Here is a 20,240-nt window from a genome sequence, read left to right on the forward strand (position 1 = left end):
TAACGAGTGGTATTATGCCCCCTTTACGCTACCACAATACCTCCCTTTCCTAATCGCGCACCTGCAACCCCCACGGAGCGAACGTACGCACACCCACACACGCAGCTCCGTGCACTCCAACTCAACTCTGACTACTCACGTTATGATCGCGCACCTGTATCACACACGGAGTGAACACACGCGCACACACGCAGCTCCACACGCGACACCCACTCTCGCGCCGCTCTGCGCAGCGCTCCCCCGAGGCGAGCCGCAGCACTACACGCGTTCACACCACTCACGAGATCACACGAGGCCACGATTCGCTATTAATGGTTTATTATCTGCTACCTGGTAATTAATGTTAAATCAGTATGAATCGACGAGGCTGGCCTATTCCACTACCCCTGTACCTATTCCCTATTTATCGGCTATGATCCTACTTCACCTCCTTACTCACTGTTAGGTGCCCACAACGGTTCGTTGATCCCGTACTCGCAGCGTACCTCGATGCGTCTCACGGACGTTCGGGTCGCTGGGCTGGAGCTGCGTCTTGTCGCCTGGCGCTGGAGTAAGAGAGCGATTTCCCCTTTGCACCCCCTTTTTATCCTCCCTACATCAAAGGGATGCGGCTCTCAGTTTTTCCTTAACAATGGGCTCGCGCCCGCTGGCATGCGCACGGCGGCTCCGGGCGCGACGCTTGCATATTGATAGCGCCGCCGTTTCTGTTGATTAGTGCCGGCTTCTGCTTAAAACACGCTCCTTCGGAGTGGGCAGGTAGGAACTTGGTTGGACAGCGCATTCGTGCACGACAGAGAGACCAATAATTCCTGGTGGGCAAGTGTGGAACCTGTTGTTCCTACCTGTATTAATCTCCCTCTCATGCATGGCGCCGTGCTCCTGCGCACCATGCAGCGGCGTCCATCACCACGGCCCGCTGCGGAAGTTAAGCGCGGAGCATCCGCATGTCCCCACCACCTGCCCTATCAACTGCGCACCCTAAACTATGCCGCCCCGTCCCCCCTCTGCCTGTCTCGTCGACCCGTGGGGGTGTGTGTGGGGGGATGCGTTTCAACCGCGGTGGCCGAATGCCCTTCGCCGCGACCATACCATCTTACGGCCGGTCGCAGTGCCGTGGTGCAAAGTAGCGTCGGAGGGGAGGTCGTCCAATTCCCTGGTCGCCGGAAACTGTGAAAGTCAATCCCGATAAGGGCTTCTCGGATAAAAACCGGTCGATCAGGTGATCTCCCCTTCCAGCTCTACGGGTGGGGGGAAATGCGTGCGGGTGTGTTCATGTGAGGTGAGGTGAGGGGGACGCGGGATCGGCTCCGTCGCTTGGTGGTGGCGAGGTCGCAGAGGGGGCGCCTTCCGAACGGCTTCGTGGCGGCGGCATCACACAAGCTCTGATATGTTGCTGTTACTGTCATTGTTTAGACCCAAAGCAGGTCAACATTTAAAACGTTCATAACTAACCTGTTTTAATCTTATATAATATGATTAACATGTCTATATTGATTGTGTTCTGATTGCCTGCATCATTGTGCCCTGCATTACATGTATTGAATGTTATCCAACACGGGGGAGGAGTCTGCCTTTTAGTTCAGACCCTAGCTGCTGCCATAGACGTCTCCTATCTGTGATGTCACAGCCACATGGGCGGTATCTCTGACATCAAGTGACCTACGACGTCATTCTCGGGTTAGGGTTAGGGGGGCCTTTATCAAACAGTCGATTAATAACAAATGGGCTGTGCATCAACATGCTTGTCTGGATTAGATGTTAAACATCACGGTTATGTCTGGCGATTATGTTTAATGCAATAGGCAGTTGGAATAAATATGTTCGCGTGGGTGGATGAGTGAGTGATCTGACGCACGCGTGAGTGGGCAAACAAGCGAGTGAGTGGACTTGTAAAACAAACGGCACTAAAGTGATTGGATTGGTACAGCGAGTGGTCAAATTTGTAATAATTGAGAGGATGAGTGATTCAAAAGGTTGCTAAATCTGAGCGTTTTTACAACCTCCCCAGGCCCTCCAACATCAAACAGAAACGACTCCTTCACCACAAAACATGGACAGACAACGCAAGTGGGCTGACATCTTGGAGGACTATGATGGTAAGTCCCAAATACCTGCAGCACGTGGCTTTAATGCAGAGGAGGCAGCTCCCTGATTATTTTTAGTAGACGTGGCTTGGTGGTGATGGGAAGAGGTAACGGTCAAGTGTGGCAGACAGCATGGATTTAGAACTGAGTTTCAGCCATATTGGTTTAACTGGGGGTCTCAACTTTATGAAATTGATGATCTCAACATGCTTACAAAAATATGACTTGTAAAGTTTAACTGCCATGTGATTAATATTTCTCAACAGCAGGTCATGTTATGTGTTAAGAGGTAATTACAGGGATCTCAGAATTAGTTATGTGAATATCCACGTGCTTCGTTCTCTAATACATTACTCTTTGAATTAATTTTGTTTTCCGTAGCCCAGGAGTCATGGCGCCAGTCGACCACGTGGGGGGACATTATGGATGCAGTGGACCCTTTCTCAGGCCAAAGCTATGAAAATCGTTCCCCAAAGGTGTTTATGGGGTCTATGGAGGTCAAACACCACATTCTCTCCACACTCCCACACCATTGCACCAAAACATCACTACACCTCACATCACCACACCATCTCTTCACATCACCTTTCTCATCACACTACACCACCACCAACTCAATACAATATACTCTTATGAATCCTTGCAGTCACGAAAGCTTCAAATCGAGAATCAATACAATATCATAGAGCCTCATAAAGCGTCAATACCATCACAAGGCACCGTCTCTCCAGAACATTCCACAATTTCACCTCTCCATATCACAACACAATCTCCCAACACCATCACTTCATCCCTCCATCATCACGTCATGCCATGAGTTAATGTGCATGTTTGCATCCAGACATAGATGTGCCAGTATGCATTTTTGTTTGTCTATGTGCCCGTCTATGTTTGTGTGCCTGCGAGAATATATTTTGTCCTGAGTGTGCATGTCTGAATAGTCATGTGCTTATCTTCGCGTGAACAGAGGAGCATTGGGGAGGTGAAGAACTTTAGCGGAGTGAAGCGTCTCCAGGAGGACAAATCGCCTTGCGAAGGAGAAATGCACAATGGAAGAGAAGCGCCCCAACGAGGTGAAGCACCTCGCCAAGGTGAAGCACCAAACGGAGCAGAGGTGCCTTCGAAATAATATCCTCAACGACGTAAAACGCGTCATGGAAAAGCGCCTCCTTGAAGAAACGCGCTTCATAGAGGAAAAGCACCTTCGCGAGGCGAAGCATCTCAAGGAGAAGCATCTGGAGGAAGAGAAGCGCCTCATAGATGTGAAGCGGGTCAAGGAAGAGAAGCGCCTCATGGAGGAGAAGCGGGTGGAAGAAGAGAAGCGCCTTGTCGAGGAGCAGCGCCTCATTGAGGTGCAGCGCCTCATTGAGGTGCAGCGGGTCGAGGAAGAGAAGCACCTCATGGAGGAGAATCGCCTCTTTGAGGTGAAGCGTCTCATAGAGCTGAAGCGTCTCGAGAAGAAGAAGAAGCGTCTTGAAGAGAGGCGCTTTCGCAAGGTGAAGCTCCTCGAGGAGAAACGTCTCATGCAGGAGAAGCGCCTCTTTGAGGTGAAGCGTCAAGAGGAGGAGGAGCACTTGATGGAGGAGAAGCGTCTTGTGGAGCAAAAGCGCCTCGAGGAGGAGGAGCGCCTCGCCAAGATCGAGCGACAATGGCTCCAGACCGATACCACCAGCAGCACCACCACCGCCGCCACCACCACCACGTCCTCCAATCCTGTGTGGGGCCCAATAGCTCCGAGCTTTGGAGAAGAGGGCTTCCAAGAAAATAAAGCAAACTCCGGAGTCGCTGAACCACGGTAAACCACTCTGCGTATGCGCCCTGTGTGGTTATTTTTGTTATTTATTGCCATGCTTCTCACGCAGCATCAGCCTTACTCGGTCTCAAAACTTTTTTTCAGGAGGATCCTGCCAAGTTTGCTCGCATTTTGCAAGAAAGTTGCTACTGTTTGCGATCCAAATTGAACGATTTGCATTGCTTGTGTGGGTTCAGTAACAGGGAGAAAGCTGCAGAACCTTCCCAGAACAGCTGGCTGCATAATCCACACGGAGCATGTGGCCAAACGTGGAAATCAAACCAAGGTCAATGTTGCTGTGACGCACAGGTGCTCAAGCCTTGTCGCTCTCTCAAAATTCACAGACACTGCAAGCCCCACGTGTACATTCCGCTCTACTGAGGACAGATTTATTTTTCATAACTGGTTTCTGGGTTAGACCACATAACGAAGTGGACATATCTTCACCATGTAACCCTCCATCCACCGTGAGATTTTCGCTGTCTATCGCCTGTTGCCAGGCCAGCTGCCAAGTCGCCTCGTAATGCACAGCGACAGCTACCACTGAGAGGGGTGTCCAATTTAAAACGCGATGAGATGAGAGATGCGAGAGGCTCATCGCATGCAATGCACTCTGAGATGCCTTCGATGTCAAGGGAGGTGGCTCTCTCGACCACAAATCACCGACGGACTTTTTTGAAATCGTGAATGTGTTGAAGCAGCCAAATGGTCGTGCACTCATTCTTCACTGCTTACAGTTCAGATCTTGCTTCCCGCCCTGGCTATTATTGCTGCTGCATTGACCACACAGATCCACACCCATTCCGTCACAGTGGACGTGCAGGATCTCTATCGATGCCATTTGAAATGCTAAGGACATTATGTGCAAGGGGTCAATTAGAATATACATATATAAAAATGTCAATCTAGATTTGAAGTTTTCGTGACTACAGGGATCCATACTATTTGGTTATATCGGTAAATTCACGTAGGTATGAAATCAAATAAATTAAATCACGACGTTTCGATGGCCATGTCGTTATTGCAAGAACGTTTCTTGCTGTGGTTTTCCCACCTGATGATGACTGCTCGTGTTGCAATCGAAACGTTGTGATTTAATTTATTATATTTTATACCTACGTGACTTTACCGAAAGAGCAAAAATAATGTCACTTCAAATTATTCAGCTAAATTTGCACAGCAACACCACTACTGTGAAACTACAGCAGTCTGTGTGAGACACAGCTGCACCTATATCAAGGATAGCCTGGCGCCATGAGAATGACAGCACCAATACTAAGCACACTCACTGGCCATGTCGTTATTGCTGTTTCTATTCAGCTCGAATTAATCCGCCACACATTCCACCCACGGACGATGGGGAGATGGCCATGTCTGCCGTAGCAGCAAAGTGGAACGGTGTCGTGTTGTCTCTTCACAGATCTGAGCCAGTGCAGCCCTCCTCCTCACTCGTCCAGGCCTTTGAAGTGAAGACAGGTTATGGAAGAGACGAAGGAAGAGGTGAAGGAGATGATGGAGGATGAGGTAGAGACAGAGGAGGAGAAATCGGAGGAAGAGAATGCAAAGGAGGATGAGATTGTGATGGTGACAATGGAGAACACGGAGGGAGAGGAGAAAGACAATACGGAGATGGAGGACAAGGAGACAACAAAGGATGAACAGATGGTCGTGGTGGAGGACATGAAGACGACGGACAAAGGGGAAACAATGGTGGTAGAGGAGAAAGAGAAAACGGTGGTGGAGATGGTGGTGCCAGAAGGTGAGGAGGAGATGAAGGAGGAAGAGATGGTGCTAGCGGAGGAGAAGAAGATTGAGAAGATGGAGGTGGCGCAGGAAGAGGAGGTAGAGGAGAAGATGGTGGTGGAGGATGAAGAAGAGGGGATGGAGGAGGATGAGACGGAGGAGAAAATGGAAGAGGTGCAGGTGGAAATGCACGAAAAGAAGAGGAAGCGAGGGGGCCTCGTTCTCGTGGCGACAGCGATCGCCTCACTCCTTCGCCGCGTGCTGCTTTGTGGTGGCAGGTCCACCGCCCAGTAGGGGTGGTGGCGGTGGTCGTGGATTGGTGCCAACCGTGACCGCTATCACCACACTACCCACCCCGTGATACTCGCTACACACACCACACGGTTCCCCAGAGAGACGGTGCCACTGGGACCACAGCTGGGGAATGAAGCTGAGCAGCAGATGCCAGGACTACAGCGGAGAATGACTGCTGCCAGGAGACCTCACATCACACACACACGGGACTATTCCATTAGCATAGCCGGCCCCACACTGGGCTCCTTCCATGCTGGTTTTCATCCAGGCAGTCCTCATGTCTGGATGTTTTCGCCTGAGGACGACCGCTCGTGTTGCGATCGAAACGTCGTGATTTATTTATTATTATTTTATTTTTTCTATCTACGTGACTTTACTGAAAGAACCAAAGAGTATGAAAGACGTCGTCTGCTGATCTTGTTCATATCTGTGTACATCGATATCCCACATTGCTTACACGTTCACACCACAGACAATGAAATAAATAGAAACTAGAACGACTTCCGGGGATGGGCAAAGATCGAGGAAACTCTTTCAATGGAGCGAGTTCAGTGTGTTCGATTCAACATCTCTCTGTCCGCCTGTCTTGTCTGTCTGTGTGTCTGTCTATCAGCGTCTGTCCAACCGGAGTCAACGACTGTCAGTAGCAGCAGGCGCCCGTTCAACTCCCACGGCTACACGCCACTCAAACTTGCTCCCAACACAAAGATCCCCTGTATAGCCTTAACAGACTGTAGGGGCAAGTGCTGTTAGCGAGCACCTATTAAGGGTGGGACGGCACACGAGGGGGTGGGTGGCCAGCACCACGCCCGGCCGCCTTTGTCTCCCTAGTGGCGATGTTGACACACCGCACCGGGTACTCGTTTGAGGCTGAGTCGAGGTAGGGGAGGCTCAGGGCCGGTTCAGAAAGTCGTCACTGGCGGTGTTGGCCACGAGCGGGAATGGAACTCGGCTGGTCGGTGCGGAGCGCAGCGCTCACCACGACACTGCCGCTACCCTTCTGTTAACAAACTTGAACTCTGACCCCGCTCTCTGACGTCCCGCACAGCATGACCTCATCGGCGTCAAACGCCAGGGGGAGGTGAGCCTCGCTAGTGACGTCATGTCACCTACCCCGACCACGGCTCTCTTGTGCGTGACGTCACCTCCGCTCGGCCGCAGCCGATATGTCCCAGTGCCAATCCTTATTTGGGCAAAGCCACGCCGGGTGACTGGCGGCTAATTAACATAATGTATTCGTGAAAGCCGTCGCGAGTTGAGAGCCGCTCATTGTGGGAGGGGAGTGTCATTGTACCCCGCAAGTGACGTCATGTCACCTGCTGCCGCGTGACGTCGCGAGGAACCAGGAAGTTGCCGCTCCGCCCGTGCACTGAAATCCGAGGTGAGAAATTCTCATCGCGGTTGTGGTTGTGGTGGTTGTTGTTGTGGTTGTTGTTGTTTACCGAGGTAGAGCCTCGCTCTCTCTCTCGTAGAGATGTCAATTGAGTAGCAGCGAGCATGGAAGCGATGTCCAGGTTGGAACTTTACAACGCGGGGCCTTGCCTCCTGCCCTCGGCTGATCGCGTTTGCTTCAATTCTCTCGCTTAGTTTAGCAATCTGTGGAAGAACGTAATCAGCCAGGCTACGCGTTGTGTGTTGACCGACTTTCTGTGTTGCATTGCATTACATTTCAAATGTTAAGAAGTTTGTTTGATTAAGTGCAGTCACCAAACCTCCAAATCTCTCATTGACACAAGGCCCTAATTATAATATGTTGTAATAATTATAATTTTGTAATAATTAATAAATGTTATTTTAATTAAAATATATAATTATAATATGTTGTAATAATGATAATATGTTATAATAATTATAATATATATTGAGGGGACATACCCCCCCCAATAATCAAATTTGCTCAAAATCCCCCCCCCCCCCCAATATATTGCTATAAAAATATATTTTTAACTAATAATTGCGATGCTATGTTAATAAAAACAATTTGCTAAACCTCGGCCACAAAATCTGGACTTGTCTTCATATAACAATGCATAGATTTCGGTTTATATGATTGCGTTGTACTTTATGAATCCCTAATCTCTGCCATTACACACTATGAAACAAGAAAAGGTTAAAAAGAAAAAACATAGCAATGTAATACAATACACTATTAGGCATTATTGTATAAAATAAAATAAATTCCATCCCATGTGTTAGTGAACTTTAAAAAATATTTTAGGGAGGAAATGGCAGGAAATTAGTTTTCAAATTTTTCTGGGGGGGGACCCCAGACCCCCTGGTAGATTTGGTCTCCCCCAATGTTGACTCCATGGCTACGGCCTTGCCTTGACATGCTAATTTCTCTACCCCCCCCCCCTCTCTCTCTACCCCCCTCTCTCTGCCCCCCTTTCTCTAAGTCCTCGACACAGGCGTTGTTTTTCTGTGTGCCTATGTGTGTCATCTCTGTGTGCCTGTGTGTGTCATCTGTCTGTGTCATCTCTCTGTGTGTCTATGTGTGTGTGTCTCTCTCTGTGTCTGTGTCATCTCTCTCTGTGTGTCTGTGTGTGTGTCTCTCTCTCTGTGTGTCTTTGTGTCATCTCTCTCTGCTTATGTGTCTGTCTGTGTCTCCGTGTCTGTGTTTTGTCTCTCTCTCAAATTGAGCAATCTTTGGAAGAATGTTATCAACCAGTTGGGGTGTTGACTGTTATGTTAGCTGACTCTCTGTGTTGTATTGCATTACATTTATAAGTTTACTAGGTTTTTCCTCTTTCATTTGTACCTGATGATGATTGCTTGTGTTGCAATAGAAAGGTCGTATGCTATTTGCACACAGCGTTGGTGTACGATGCTTTTTGTGGAATATTTAGCTGTTTTTCCCTGGATTTTATGTTTGCACAGTCACATAGTCACTTTAAGATGTTTTCTCGTTCATGTTTTTGTTTTTTGTTTGTTGCGGTTGCATCTTATTCAAGAGCCGAATGGCTCACAGGACTATACCAAATAAATGAAACTGAAACTATTATTTAATTGATTTATTTTACCTGACTTTACCGAAAGAACCAAAAAGTATCTTGCTTAAGTTTTAATTTCTCTTCACCTGGCTCGCTACTTTGTAACTTGGTTTTATTTTAAATATACACAGGTTTTTTTTTCATTTTTTACCAGGCCACGCCCGCTTGAGCTGCTGTACCGCTCTTGTTTTGAGAAGCGACCTGCCCACAGCAACAATAACAACAAGGTGGGGCTTGTCAACAGCATGGCGGTGTTCACTCTGGACGCGTGGCGGTGTTTACTCTGGACGCGTGGCGGTGTTCACTCTAGACGCGTGGCGGTGTTCATTCTGGACGCGTGGCGGTGTTCACTCTGGACGCGTGGCGGTGTTCACTCTGGACGCGTGGCGGTGTTCACTCTGGACGCGTGGCGGTGTTCACTCTGGACGCGTGGCGGTGTTCACTCTGGACGCGTGGCGGTGTTCACTCTGGACGCGTGGCGGTGTTCACTCTGGACGCGTGGCGGTGTTCACTCTGTACGCGTGGCGGTGTTCACTCTGTACGCGTGGCGGTGTTCAATCTAGATATGTGGTGGTGTTCACTCTAGATGCGTGGCGGTGTTCACTCTGGATGCGTGGCGGTGTTCACTCTGGATGCGTGGCGGTGTTCACTCTAGAGGCGTGGCGGTGTTCACTCTAGAGGCGTGTCGGTATTCACTCTAGACACGTGGTGGTGTTCACTCTGGACGCGTGGCGGTGTTCACTCTGTACGCGTGGCGGTGTTCAATCTAGATATGTGGTGGTGTTCACTCTAGATGCGTGGCGGTGTTCACTCTTAATGCGTGGCGGTGTTCACTCTGGACGCGTGGCAGTGTTCACTCTAGACACGTGGTGGTGTTCACTCTAGATGCGTGGTGGTGTTCACTCTGGACGCGTGGCAGTGTTCACTATGGACGCGTGGCGGTGTTCACTCTCTGCATGTGGAGTGGGGACAACCGGGGGATCCGGAGGGAAATCCACATGACCACGGGAAGAGAGAAACACACGCAAACTAAAAATATACAGCAGGTTTCAGGGTTAGGATGAACCGACGACTTCCTGTATGCCAGGAGAGGTAGTTAACATCTCACCATGGGGAGCGAGAGAGACACGCAACCTCGGGGGTGTTGATTAATCCTCATTGAATTACTTGGATGAGTAAGGAAGCATTAACAGTAAGCGGATGAAAGTGGCCAGGCATGGGTCTGGACACACCACCACCTGTTAACCATGCCAGTGTGTTCCAGTATAAAGTTTGTGTTGGCAGTTAAGTCTATTAACTCTATTGAACACAAAGGTTATATGACAACAATAGTTTGTTTTTGTTTTCCTCTGGAACTTTATAAGAACACAGCACACACATGCAGCTGAAGTCAGATCTGTTCATTCCAGCGTGCAAGGACATCGTGAGCCTGGCTGGCTTCACACCTCTAAGTTGCGATTGAACATTAATTTATACATTTTTGCATAACACAAATAGTATTATTTTCAACACCCTTTGCTTTGTCAGATAAATTTAGCTTTCATAAATATTCCTTTTGTAGCTAGACAGCCAAAATTGTGTGCTCGGAGTTTTAGGTTAACATTCATTTTGAAGATACGAGGGCTTCCAGGCATGTTTATGAACATTCGCCCTCTTATTGTGTGCCAGAACAGCCCGTGTGATGAATTTGGTAAACTTTTTCACTATATCATGAATATATGAATAAGTGTCGACTTATAAGTCATGTGTTACAGTGTAAATATGCATTCCTCTGTGCATCGATACTGATGTGGATATAACTTTTTTTCTGTCTGCAGCTGTCGCTTCCTCTGTCGAATTTGTCTGATGGAGCAAAGGCACTCGGCGCAGCTCGGTGCCAAGAGTCAACAATGCGACCGGTGTGCATACAGCACGGATCGTCCTGGACATTTGACAAGGCACCAGAGAACTCACACAGGAGAGAAACCCTTCAAGTGCACTGTGTGCGGCAACGCGTTTTTAGATTCATATACTCTTGTAAAACACCAGAGAACACACACGGGAGAGAAACCCTTCAAGTGTAGTGTGTGTGGGAAGGCGTTTGCACGTTTATCCACTCTTGTAGCACACCAGAGAACACACACGGGAGAGAAACCCTTCAAGTGCAGTGTGTGTGGGAAGGCGTTTTCAGAGTCATCTACTCTTGTAACACACCAGAGAACTCACACGGGAGAGAAACCCTTCAAGTGCAGTGTGTGTGGGAAGGCATTTGCACAGTCATCTGCTCTTGTAGCACACCAGAGAACACACACGGGAGAAAAACCCTTCAAGTGCAGTGTGTGTGGGAAGGCGTTTGTATGTTCATCTGTTTTTAAAAAACACCAGAGAACACACACAGGAGATAAACCCTTCAAGTGCAGTGTGTGTGGGAAGGCGTTTGCACAGTCATCTGCTCTTGTAGCACACCAGAGAACACACACGGGAGAGAAACCCTTCAAGTGCAATGTGTGTGGGAAGGCGTTTGCACATTCATCTGCTCTTGTAATACACCAGAGAACACACACGGGAGAGAAACCCTTCAAGTGCAGTGTGTGTGGGAAGGCGTTTGTACGTTCATCTGCTCTTCATGCACACCAGAGAACACACATGGGAGAGAACCCCTTCAAGTGCAGTGTGTGTGTGAAGGCGTTTGCACAGTCATCTGCTCTTGAAAGACACCAGAGAACACACAAGCATCAGAAGATCCACAAGGACTGGAGTCTGAAATCAGCTTGTGAAAGTCAAAGTGCCGCAATGAGCCCATCCCTCATCAAACAAGAATCGGAAGAAAATCCTAGCTTGGACACTTTTAAAGGTATCGAGGTGAAATGTGAAGAAGTGATGGTGAAGAATGAAGAAGTGACGGTGAAGAGTGAAGAAGTGATGGTGAAGATTGAAGAAGTGAAGGTAAAATGTGAAGATGATGATTCAACTCCAAAATCGGACATTCACATCGATGGAGGCAACGTGAAGCAGGAGGAGAATTCTGACTGTGAGGCAGAGCGAGGCAACTCCCAGCAGTTTGTGGAAGTGGAGGTGTGGGTGGACTTCCTCTGAGACAATACAAAGTCAAATGGAGACCCGGGAGATGTGTAAACTTGACACAATGTCGCTCCAATAGATGCTACGTTGTCACTGGCCTTTAATGACAAGAATGTGAAGTTGAACAATCAATTGCTAAGTTCAACCTGCAGGGTAAGAGCAGCCAGTCTTTGTGTGGGTTTGGTAGATCTCTAACCAGGAGCGAGAGCCAATAAGCTCCCAAGCATTCACTATGTTTTAATAATTCCATTTATATGGTGCTTAATAGCCCCGGCAATTCGGAGTTTTGTATCGTATCTCGTCTCAAACACTCGAAGAGCATCCCCAGGTAGCAGCTGCCCCTGTGTGGCATAAGGTGGTGGCCCTGCACCGGCCTGCATGTGGACAAGATCCTGTTTGGAATTTGCTCAATTTTGACCCAGACGCCAGCATGCAATGGCCTCGTATTGAAAGGCGCAATAGTATATTGTACATACTGTTAAACAGACGGTGCATATTTTTTTTTAAATAGCTTCTTGTTAATACGATGTAATCTGTTCCAGTATATTTCAGTGCAGTAATTTAATTTTGTTAAAATTACTCCATAATTTAGAATGAATACTTGTATGATTGTGTGTGTACATGTAACATTTTGTCTATAAGGGTCAAACATTGAATAAGTGATGTTAGGACAAAGAGTGTGTTTTGGAATAACCTGTAAAGATAACTCGGGTGAGACCCGTTGTTCTTCTGATACAGGTCAAAGGGTATTTTACAGGTAGGAACAATGTTCCACACTGCCCACCAGGGATTTTTTGTCTGTCTGTCTGTCTGTCTGACTGTCGTGCAACTCGTTCCTTCGGAGTGGGCAGGTAGGAACTTGTTGGACAGCGCATTAGTGCGATCCGTGTTGGATACCATAGTCGTGTTGGAGGTTGTAGCTGTTACTATTGCATCTGATGATGATTCTTGATTTATTGCTGTAGGTATTTTAAGTTCATGCGGCTGCTGCAGCAGGTCGCGCCTGTGCTGTGACGCCGCCTCCTGCGTGTTACACGCGCGCCAATCCACCTGACCTGGTCCTTGAACGGCCACGATGCTGTCGTAATGGCGCACCAGGTGCATGATGTTGAGCAGGGCGTAGACGCCGCAGTCGTAGCCGTTCGGTTGCTGCGGCACAAGCACCGTGGTGATTGCCACGGTGGTGATCGCCACCGGCGTGCTCACCGATTCGGTACGCTCGAGCCGGGCCACTACCTTGCTGGCGAAGGCCGCGATGCTCTTGGCATTGCGCGACTGCCCCCATGCAGCCATTGAGTCTAACAGCATGGCAGTCGACCTTGGTGGGCACGTGGCGTTGACGACCAAGATCTGCCAGTGCGACTGCTCGTGCATTGGTATGATCCACCACCGGCCTGGAAGACACGCCATCGAAGACACAATTCAAGTCGTCGAGATGGCCCGCCAAGAACGTTGTGTACAGGAATGTGTTGAACAGGTGGACGTATGCCGCTCGCGGCAGGCAGTAGAACTGCCCGAACAGGTTGATGATGGTGTCGTTCAACCACTGGCCAGGTTGTAAGCAGCGGAAGTCGTTCGGGAACAGCCTTCCGTACCCCGAAACGAAGACGACGTGTTCGACCGAGACGGGGCGGACAACGTGGAGTGACGCCGGGCGAAGGCGGGCTTGGTCGCCGCTTCACTGCCACAGCAGACTCTTGCGGCGTCGGAGCTGGCTCCTCCGGCCGCGACCATTTCCCGCGCGGGACGAGTGGCTTGCGAGCCTGTGGTCCCGCGCGTGGTTGCCACATGCCGTTTTTGCCAATGTCTATTCGCCATTTCGTCGAATGTATATTCGGCCGCAACGTCTTGAGGTGCGCCTTCCGGAACGAGGGTGCCAAAGGAAAACAACGGAATCGACACGCCTGCCGCACGCGGCTGAACATCACGTACAGCAACTCGAATGACAGATTCGGGCTGCCGCGACTTGACTCCAGCAGGGTGATGATGTACGCGAACGTCGCGCCCTGGCATTTCCATGTGGTGATTGCAAACGACAGGTCGACTGCGTGCATCTCGTAAGCGACCGTGACCTTGCCGATCCGGATCGTCTTCGGCTTGCCTTGGATCAGCCCGATCGGGATGTGGACCGCGTCGACACCACCGTCAGCATCGCGCGGAGCGACGTTGAGATGACGCGGCCATGCGGCCACCGACCCCATGCACGGAGACGATGATATGGTTAGGCGGCATCGGCACGTCAATGACACGGAGGACGCCGCCGTCGTCGCCGCTGTCGCTTTGAGCACGTATGGCGGCGATGGTGGCGCGGCGTTCGTCCGCATTGTCCCACGCAACGGATACCAGCGTGCAGGGCGTGCCATTCACGACATTGTAGACGACGTTTCCGTTGCCATTATCAAGGATCTGGGCAGGGCAGCCAGCGACGAAGTACCCGAACAGCTCGGGATTGTCCTCCTGGCAGAGCAGTGACTGCAGCGAGACAGGAACGTCGCGCTTCAGGCGCCGACGCCACCGCAGAACGTGTCGACCCGTGGCGACGGCGACGTGTACAGCACGTGCAGCATTGATGGCGGCCCGATCGCGATTGCCTGTCGTCCGGCACGTGGATTCCGTGAGCCAGGCCGGATCTGCGGCGATCTCGGTATTGGTAATCGGTGCCGTCAGGCCATTGATTATGTCGTCGGTGATGGGGCGGAAGGCGCAGTCGGCATCCGTCCAGCGGGTCCCCGTCGGGTAACGCCGTGGTAGCGCCCGCATCCCCTGGAGGCGCCGGCAATGATCCGGACAGCCAGTGGCCCAGAGCTGCTCAGTCATCTCGAATACATGGAATCGCTCGAATAGGGAGCGCGCCATCAGGTCTTCCGACGACACGGCGCCGTACATGACGCGATTATAAATCGCGCCCGCATGTAACCGGCAGCTGTATGAAGTCGCCCACCAGGAGGATGGAGATGCCCCCGAAAACCACGCGTGGATTGTATATTGAGGGCAGGCGCTGGTCCAACAGCACGAGGAAGGCAGCCGGCAGCATGCTGACCTCGTTGATGACGACGAGGTGCAAACTGTCGCCGCCGATGACGTTGAAAATCAAGTCCATCAGCTGGCCGGCGTCCAGGTCCTTGACGAACGACTTCCACATGGCGGAAAAAGTCTGCCCCTGGGGCAGCTGGCAGGCGTCGCGGGTCCATTAGGCCCACGCAGGCTCTCATCGTTGAAGACAAAGGCGTCGGGATGGTTTGCGCACAAGTGGAAATACAGCAGCGCCAGAAGCGGATCCTTCGCAAAATTTTGCGACTTCGCCAGGAACCTGACGGTCTCCTCACTAGGGTCCTGCTCAGCGAGAGCGGTCTCGGCCAGAGACGCCAGCATGGCATCCTCAGTATCGACGCTGACGCGTCGCTTCTCGGCCTTTGCGACACGCGCGCGCTCCAGTCGGGCAGCATGCTCTTCGGGCGTTTCGTCCTTTATTGTGCGCCCGCCGCTGTACTGTGGACAGACGTTGCCGATGGTTGCGAACATCCCCACTATCTCCACACCGCCGATGGTTGCACTGAACGTCAGCGATCACGCCAGCAAACTTTTGCAGTCAGGCAAACTGCAATATGCCAAGACAGTCACAGTCACTGAACTGCGCAGTGCACAACAGACAAATATGCACGACAGACAGACAGACAAATAATCCCTTTTCACACTCACGATGTATGTATCATGTCAGAATTATTTATAATTAATAAATGCCAAACAGAATTTTTCAAATTAATAAATGGCAACCTCGTGTCTTACCCACAAATCTAGCAACTACCCAAAGTGTTGAGTAAGCACGTAAAATATATTCATCAACTGAAGTTTATTATGCTCCTGACAAATAAACAATGCACGTGAGATTTGATAATTTACGATGCATGTACATTACATGCCAGTGTTCATCATCATCATCAGCCATGCTCAATCGACTGCTGGGAGAAAAGGTTCCAAAATATTGTCATCATTCTTCATGATCCTGCGATCCACTCAGCTCCTGCGCATTAGATGATCTCATTGCTTCATCTCTGTGGTGGTTATTCTCTCAGGTGTGTTTTCTCCTTCGGCTGATATTCCATCCCAAGTTCTGTCCACTTGTAATTATCCCTTTTAGCCACATTGTGTCTTGCCCAAGCCTGATTAAAACTCAATAAGCATTTTTGCAATGTTGCATTGAGGATAAAGTAAAGTAACCAAAAAATAACTGTATGAATAAAAAATGAGATGGTCAAAATGAATTAAAATAATTAAATCATGACTGTAAATCAATCACAATTAATTGAATCACTGGAAAGTGTGCTGGGAGTGGGGGTGGACTCCAGATAAATCGTAAACATGGCCACAGGCAGCCATTGCCACCATGCACACATGCCCAGTTAGGGATGTTCATTGAATTTTTAAGGGTTTTACGATAATTGCATGCACAAAAGCCTATTAAAAAAACCATTACCAATCTTCACCACACCCACAATGACCGGAGTGAAGTATGGTCAAAACAAGCTCAATGACTGACATGGCGTGGTTAGGCCTTCATCTCGCAGTGGCTTGACCAAGTGGTGTACGTTTATTACTAGCAGTCGCCGCCCGCTTGGTTGGTGGAGAGTTGAAAGTGGCTGGACACAATATACATGTTTTGGTGATTGTTTTATGTTTATTTTTGTGAGGTTATATGTATTTTAATGAGACGCTCAATCGACAATATTCAATAATGCAACTTATTCAAATATAGAATGCAACTTATTCAAATATCTGGCGATACACGATATTGATGCAGCTAATCTGGCTGTGACGGTCCCACCTGATGACGGAGACTTGTGTTGCCTCCGAAACGTCGTGAATTTTTTTTTTTTTTTTTTTTTTTTTTTTTTTATTTTACTTTCATTACTTTTAATGTTTTACCTACGTGACTTTACCGGAAAAAAACCTGAGAATATGATACACGATATTCTTCGTGTACACTCCGTCTTCCTCCTCGTCGTCAAGTCCCTCAATAAGCGCCTTGATGTTGGATCTTGCCGTGACTCGCGATAGTGCCACGTACAGTTGGCCGTGCGAGAAACATGGCGTTGATAGATATAATCCCAGGTTTGCCTTTGCGCCTTGTTTATGGTCATCGCGAAGGCTGGGACAATGGGGAACTGCTTGCGCGGAAGTCGAAATGGGAAGTCCTTTGTGTCGTCGCTGATGAAGATGATCCAAGGAATCAACACCTCACCGTTATGGGTTCCTGTCATGATAGTCGCGTGAATGACGTGTGGCTTCATTTCCACGATGCGAAGCCGTGTTCCGTTGCACAGGCCAGCGTCCGGGTTCAAGTTGCGCATCATCATCACTGGGATGCCTTTGTTGAGGATCAACTTGTGTGGCAGAACCCTGTTGATGTTCACCGAGTTGAGGACCTCTGTCTCAAAGAATGCTGACCCTGCTCTCTCGTCGTCCTCAACCGAATCTGTAGACAGGTACACTTGTGGAGCTTCTCTGAGGCGATCCGCGACAGCCTCATTCACTCGCTGCACAGCGGCATTGGTCGGCGTCAGAATAGTGCGGCGAGCGAAGTAGTCGTTCGTTGCCACCGTAGGGTAATTCAATTCATCTGCACTGTACATGGCATCGACAATCCTCTTCAACCCGAGTGGCACGGGCAGATGACTGCCGTCCTCATCTCCGTCTGTCTGGGTCGTATTCAGGATTGTCGATCACCATGGCACGCGGAATCTTCATGCAATCCGGACCGAGGTCTGGATCAACTTCATGCCTACCCTCTCCGACTTCCAAAAGAAAATCTGAAAAGGCAGCAAGTTCTGTGGCTGATTCTTGGTTCTCTGCGCACTGGACTCTCATGTTCACAGTCAGATGAACTTTCTTTAAGTTCGACCGCATGTCGGACGACTTGAAACACGCATCCACAGTATCAGCTGGTGTTCCTTTCTTGACAACTGGAAGAATCTGTCGAAAGTCACCGGACAGGACAACCACTTTGCCTCCAAACGGTTCATGCAGATTGTCCAAAATATCGCGAAGCGTGCGATCCACCGCTTCAAACGCAAACCGGTGCGTCATTGGGGCTTCATCCCAAACGATAAGACTTGCCTCCTTGATAAATGCTTTGAGCTTGGACTGTTTGCTAATGAAGCATGTGGATATGTTCGTCGGTTTCAACGGGATCTTGAACGTGGAATGCGCGGTACGGCCGCCTGGAAGCAGCAGCGAGGCAATGCCGCTGGAAGCAACAGCAATCGCAATCTTGCCTTGAAGACGTATCTTCGCCAGCACATGGTTGAGCAGCGTGGACTTCCCCGTGCCGCCCGGACCATCGATGAAGAACAGCTTTTGATCGGGTTGACTGTCTTCGACTGAGCCAACAATTTCGTCGTAGATTTCTCTCTGGTTCGTGTTGAGTCTGTCAGCACGTTCTATGATGTCTTGTAGCTCGTTTCTATCATATCCTTCCAATTCGCGGCAGATATGGTTGTTCTCAAGCAGCGAGTCCAAGACCAAGTGTGGGTACTCGGAAAGCTGCGGGAGGTCGTCAAAGTCCGACAGAGCCATCCCACCTGCCGTGAGGAACTCGTGGAGGCTGTGAAGGGTCTTGAACTTTACCATTTCTTTTATTTTCTTTGATGCTGCTAATCCTGCATAATGCACGGGTATAAGTAGTACTAATCACATACCTGCATTTCCCATATCCCCTCCCTTTGATGCTGCTAATCCTGCATAATGCACGGGCATAAGTAGTACTAATCACATACCTGCATTTTCCATAAATATGCTAAATTTCTCTTGATATGCAAATTATTTTGTCAAGGCGCCCTTTCCCCCCCTTCCAACCCAGCTTATATATATGCTCCAAGCACGTGTGCTGTTTCATTCAGACGCTGTCGCCTCGACAGACCTGGTTTTCACCTGAGGACGGCTGCTTGCGTTGTGGCCAAAACGTCGTGAGAGTTATTTTATTATGTTTTATTTTTCATTATTTTATTACTTCCCTTCTACGTGACTTTACCGAAAGAACCAAGAAGATTTACCATTTCTTCTTTGTTGGTCAGCTGGCGGTACTGGTACTCGTAATCGCGAGCCAATTCGTCGTAGAATTTATCCCAGAGAACCTTCGTATCTGCTGGCATGGAATACAGCAGAATCGTAGCGAAGAGTTGACGAAGCTGGTACGGCATCTGAAAGAGTGAGGCTTCTTCCAGACACGCAACCCATTCGCGATCGCTCTCAAGGTAGCCTGCTCGCATTACTGCTTCCAGCGGTTTGTTTTGCTTTATTTTATTCGTAACGCACCATCCATATGCGCTCCACCATCCACCATGCCCTTGCATCGCAAATACACAGCTCCGGTGTGCGTCAGCGTGTGCGCCATCCACAGTGACATTGGTCAGCAATTGCACCGTTCCGATCGCACACAGGTTGGCCCCTGCATCCTCCGTCTGTATGTACACACACAGACAGATGCGCTATGGGGCCACCTATTTTTTTCTTATATTAAAATGTATTTTGTTGGTGTTTTTACGTTTACGTATTCCCATTGTGGGTGTTTTACGCATGCATCAGATTTTTGGGTTCCTCACATATGGTATCAGAGGTGTGGGTCACTCCATTTTCTCAATCGAACAATAACGGGGATCGTTTCAGTTATTACAGCTTGCAGATAGAAACATTGCATGATCGTACACTAATAATGACAGAATTTGTACCCCAGTGGAGGGCATCCCTCACCCGGCGCTTCTTACCGGTACTGTGAGACTTACAAATCCAGACCTCTCCTCCTGAACCGTTCACAATACCCTGTGGTAGTACCATAATCATCTCAATAAAGTGATCACTTTCCAATGCCCATTTTGATCCCGGGAGTTACCCGGGTGGTGTCACACTGTACTCATTGTTTTGGCATGTCGCAAATTCCGATATGGCTTGTTCAACGGCCAGAGAGTGACAGCGGCGGGGGCCGGGCTGCAACCTTTTTTGACAGTTTATTACATTTCAAAGTGCATGGGATTGGCACTCCAAAACATGATAAATGTACAGTAACGCCAACTGCATCCGTGGCAAACATGATACGAGGACACATGCTGCATATTATGCAACACATGCCCTTACAGCAGCTGCATGCACAACATCTCAATTACACAACCGAAGTAGACAGCAAGCCGTCCATGGAGACGTGATCAACGTCAATACATAATAATAATAATGGTAATAAGCCGGATAAACCAAAAAGTACCCATTGTACCCATCAAACAGTCAGCT

At 49.2% G+C, this 20,240-nt stretch overlaps 1 protein-coding gene across 1 annotated transcript in view; it reads left to right on the plus strand.

Annotated features, from left to right (window-relative positions):
* Nucleotides 1–7,216: 7,216 nt before the first annotated feature.
* LOC144953338 (uncharacterized) overlaps nt 7,217–20,240 on the plus strand; it is a 168,154-nt gene continuing 155,130 nt past the window's right edge. The window contains exons 1-6 of the mRNA XM_078883901.1: nt 7,217–7,294; nt 9,058–9,130; nt 10,721–11,966; nt 12,702–12,709; nt 14,189–14,393; nt 14,959–15,279. Coding sequence (XP_078740027.1) covers nt 10,749–11,966; nt 12,702–12,709; nt 14,189–14,393; nt 14,959–15,279 — 1,752 coding nt within the window. The 5' untranslated portion in view covers nt 7,217–7,294; nt 9,058–9,130; nt 10,721–10,748. The remainder of the gene's footprint in view (nt 7,295–9,057; nt 9,131–10,720; nt 11,967–12,701; nt 12,710–14,188; nt 14,394–14,958; nt 15,280–20,240) is intronic.

This window comes from Lampetra fluviatilis, chromosome 74 (assembly GCF_964198595.1).
Source record: "Lampetra fluviatilis chromosome 74, kcLamFluv1.1, whole genome shotgun sequence".
Lineage (NCBI taxonomy): Eukaryota > Metazoa > Chordata > Hyperoartia > Petromyzontiformes > Petromyzontidae > Lampetra > Lampetra fluviatilis.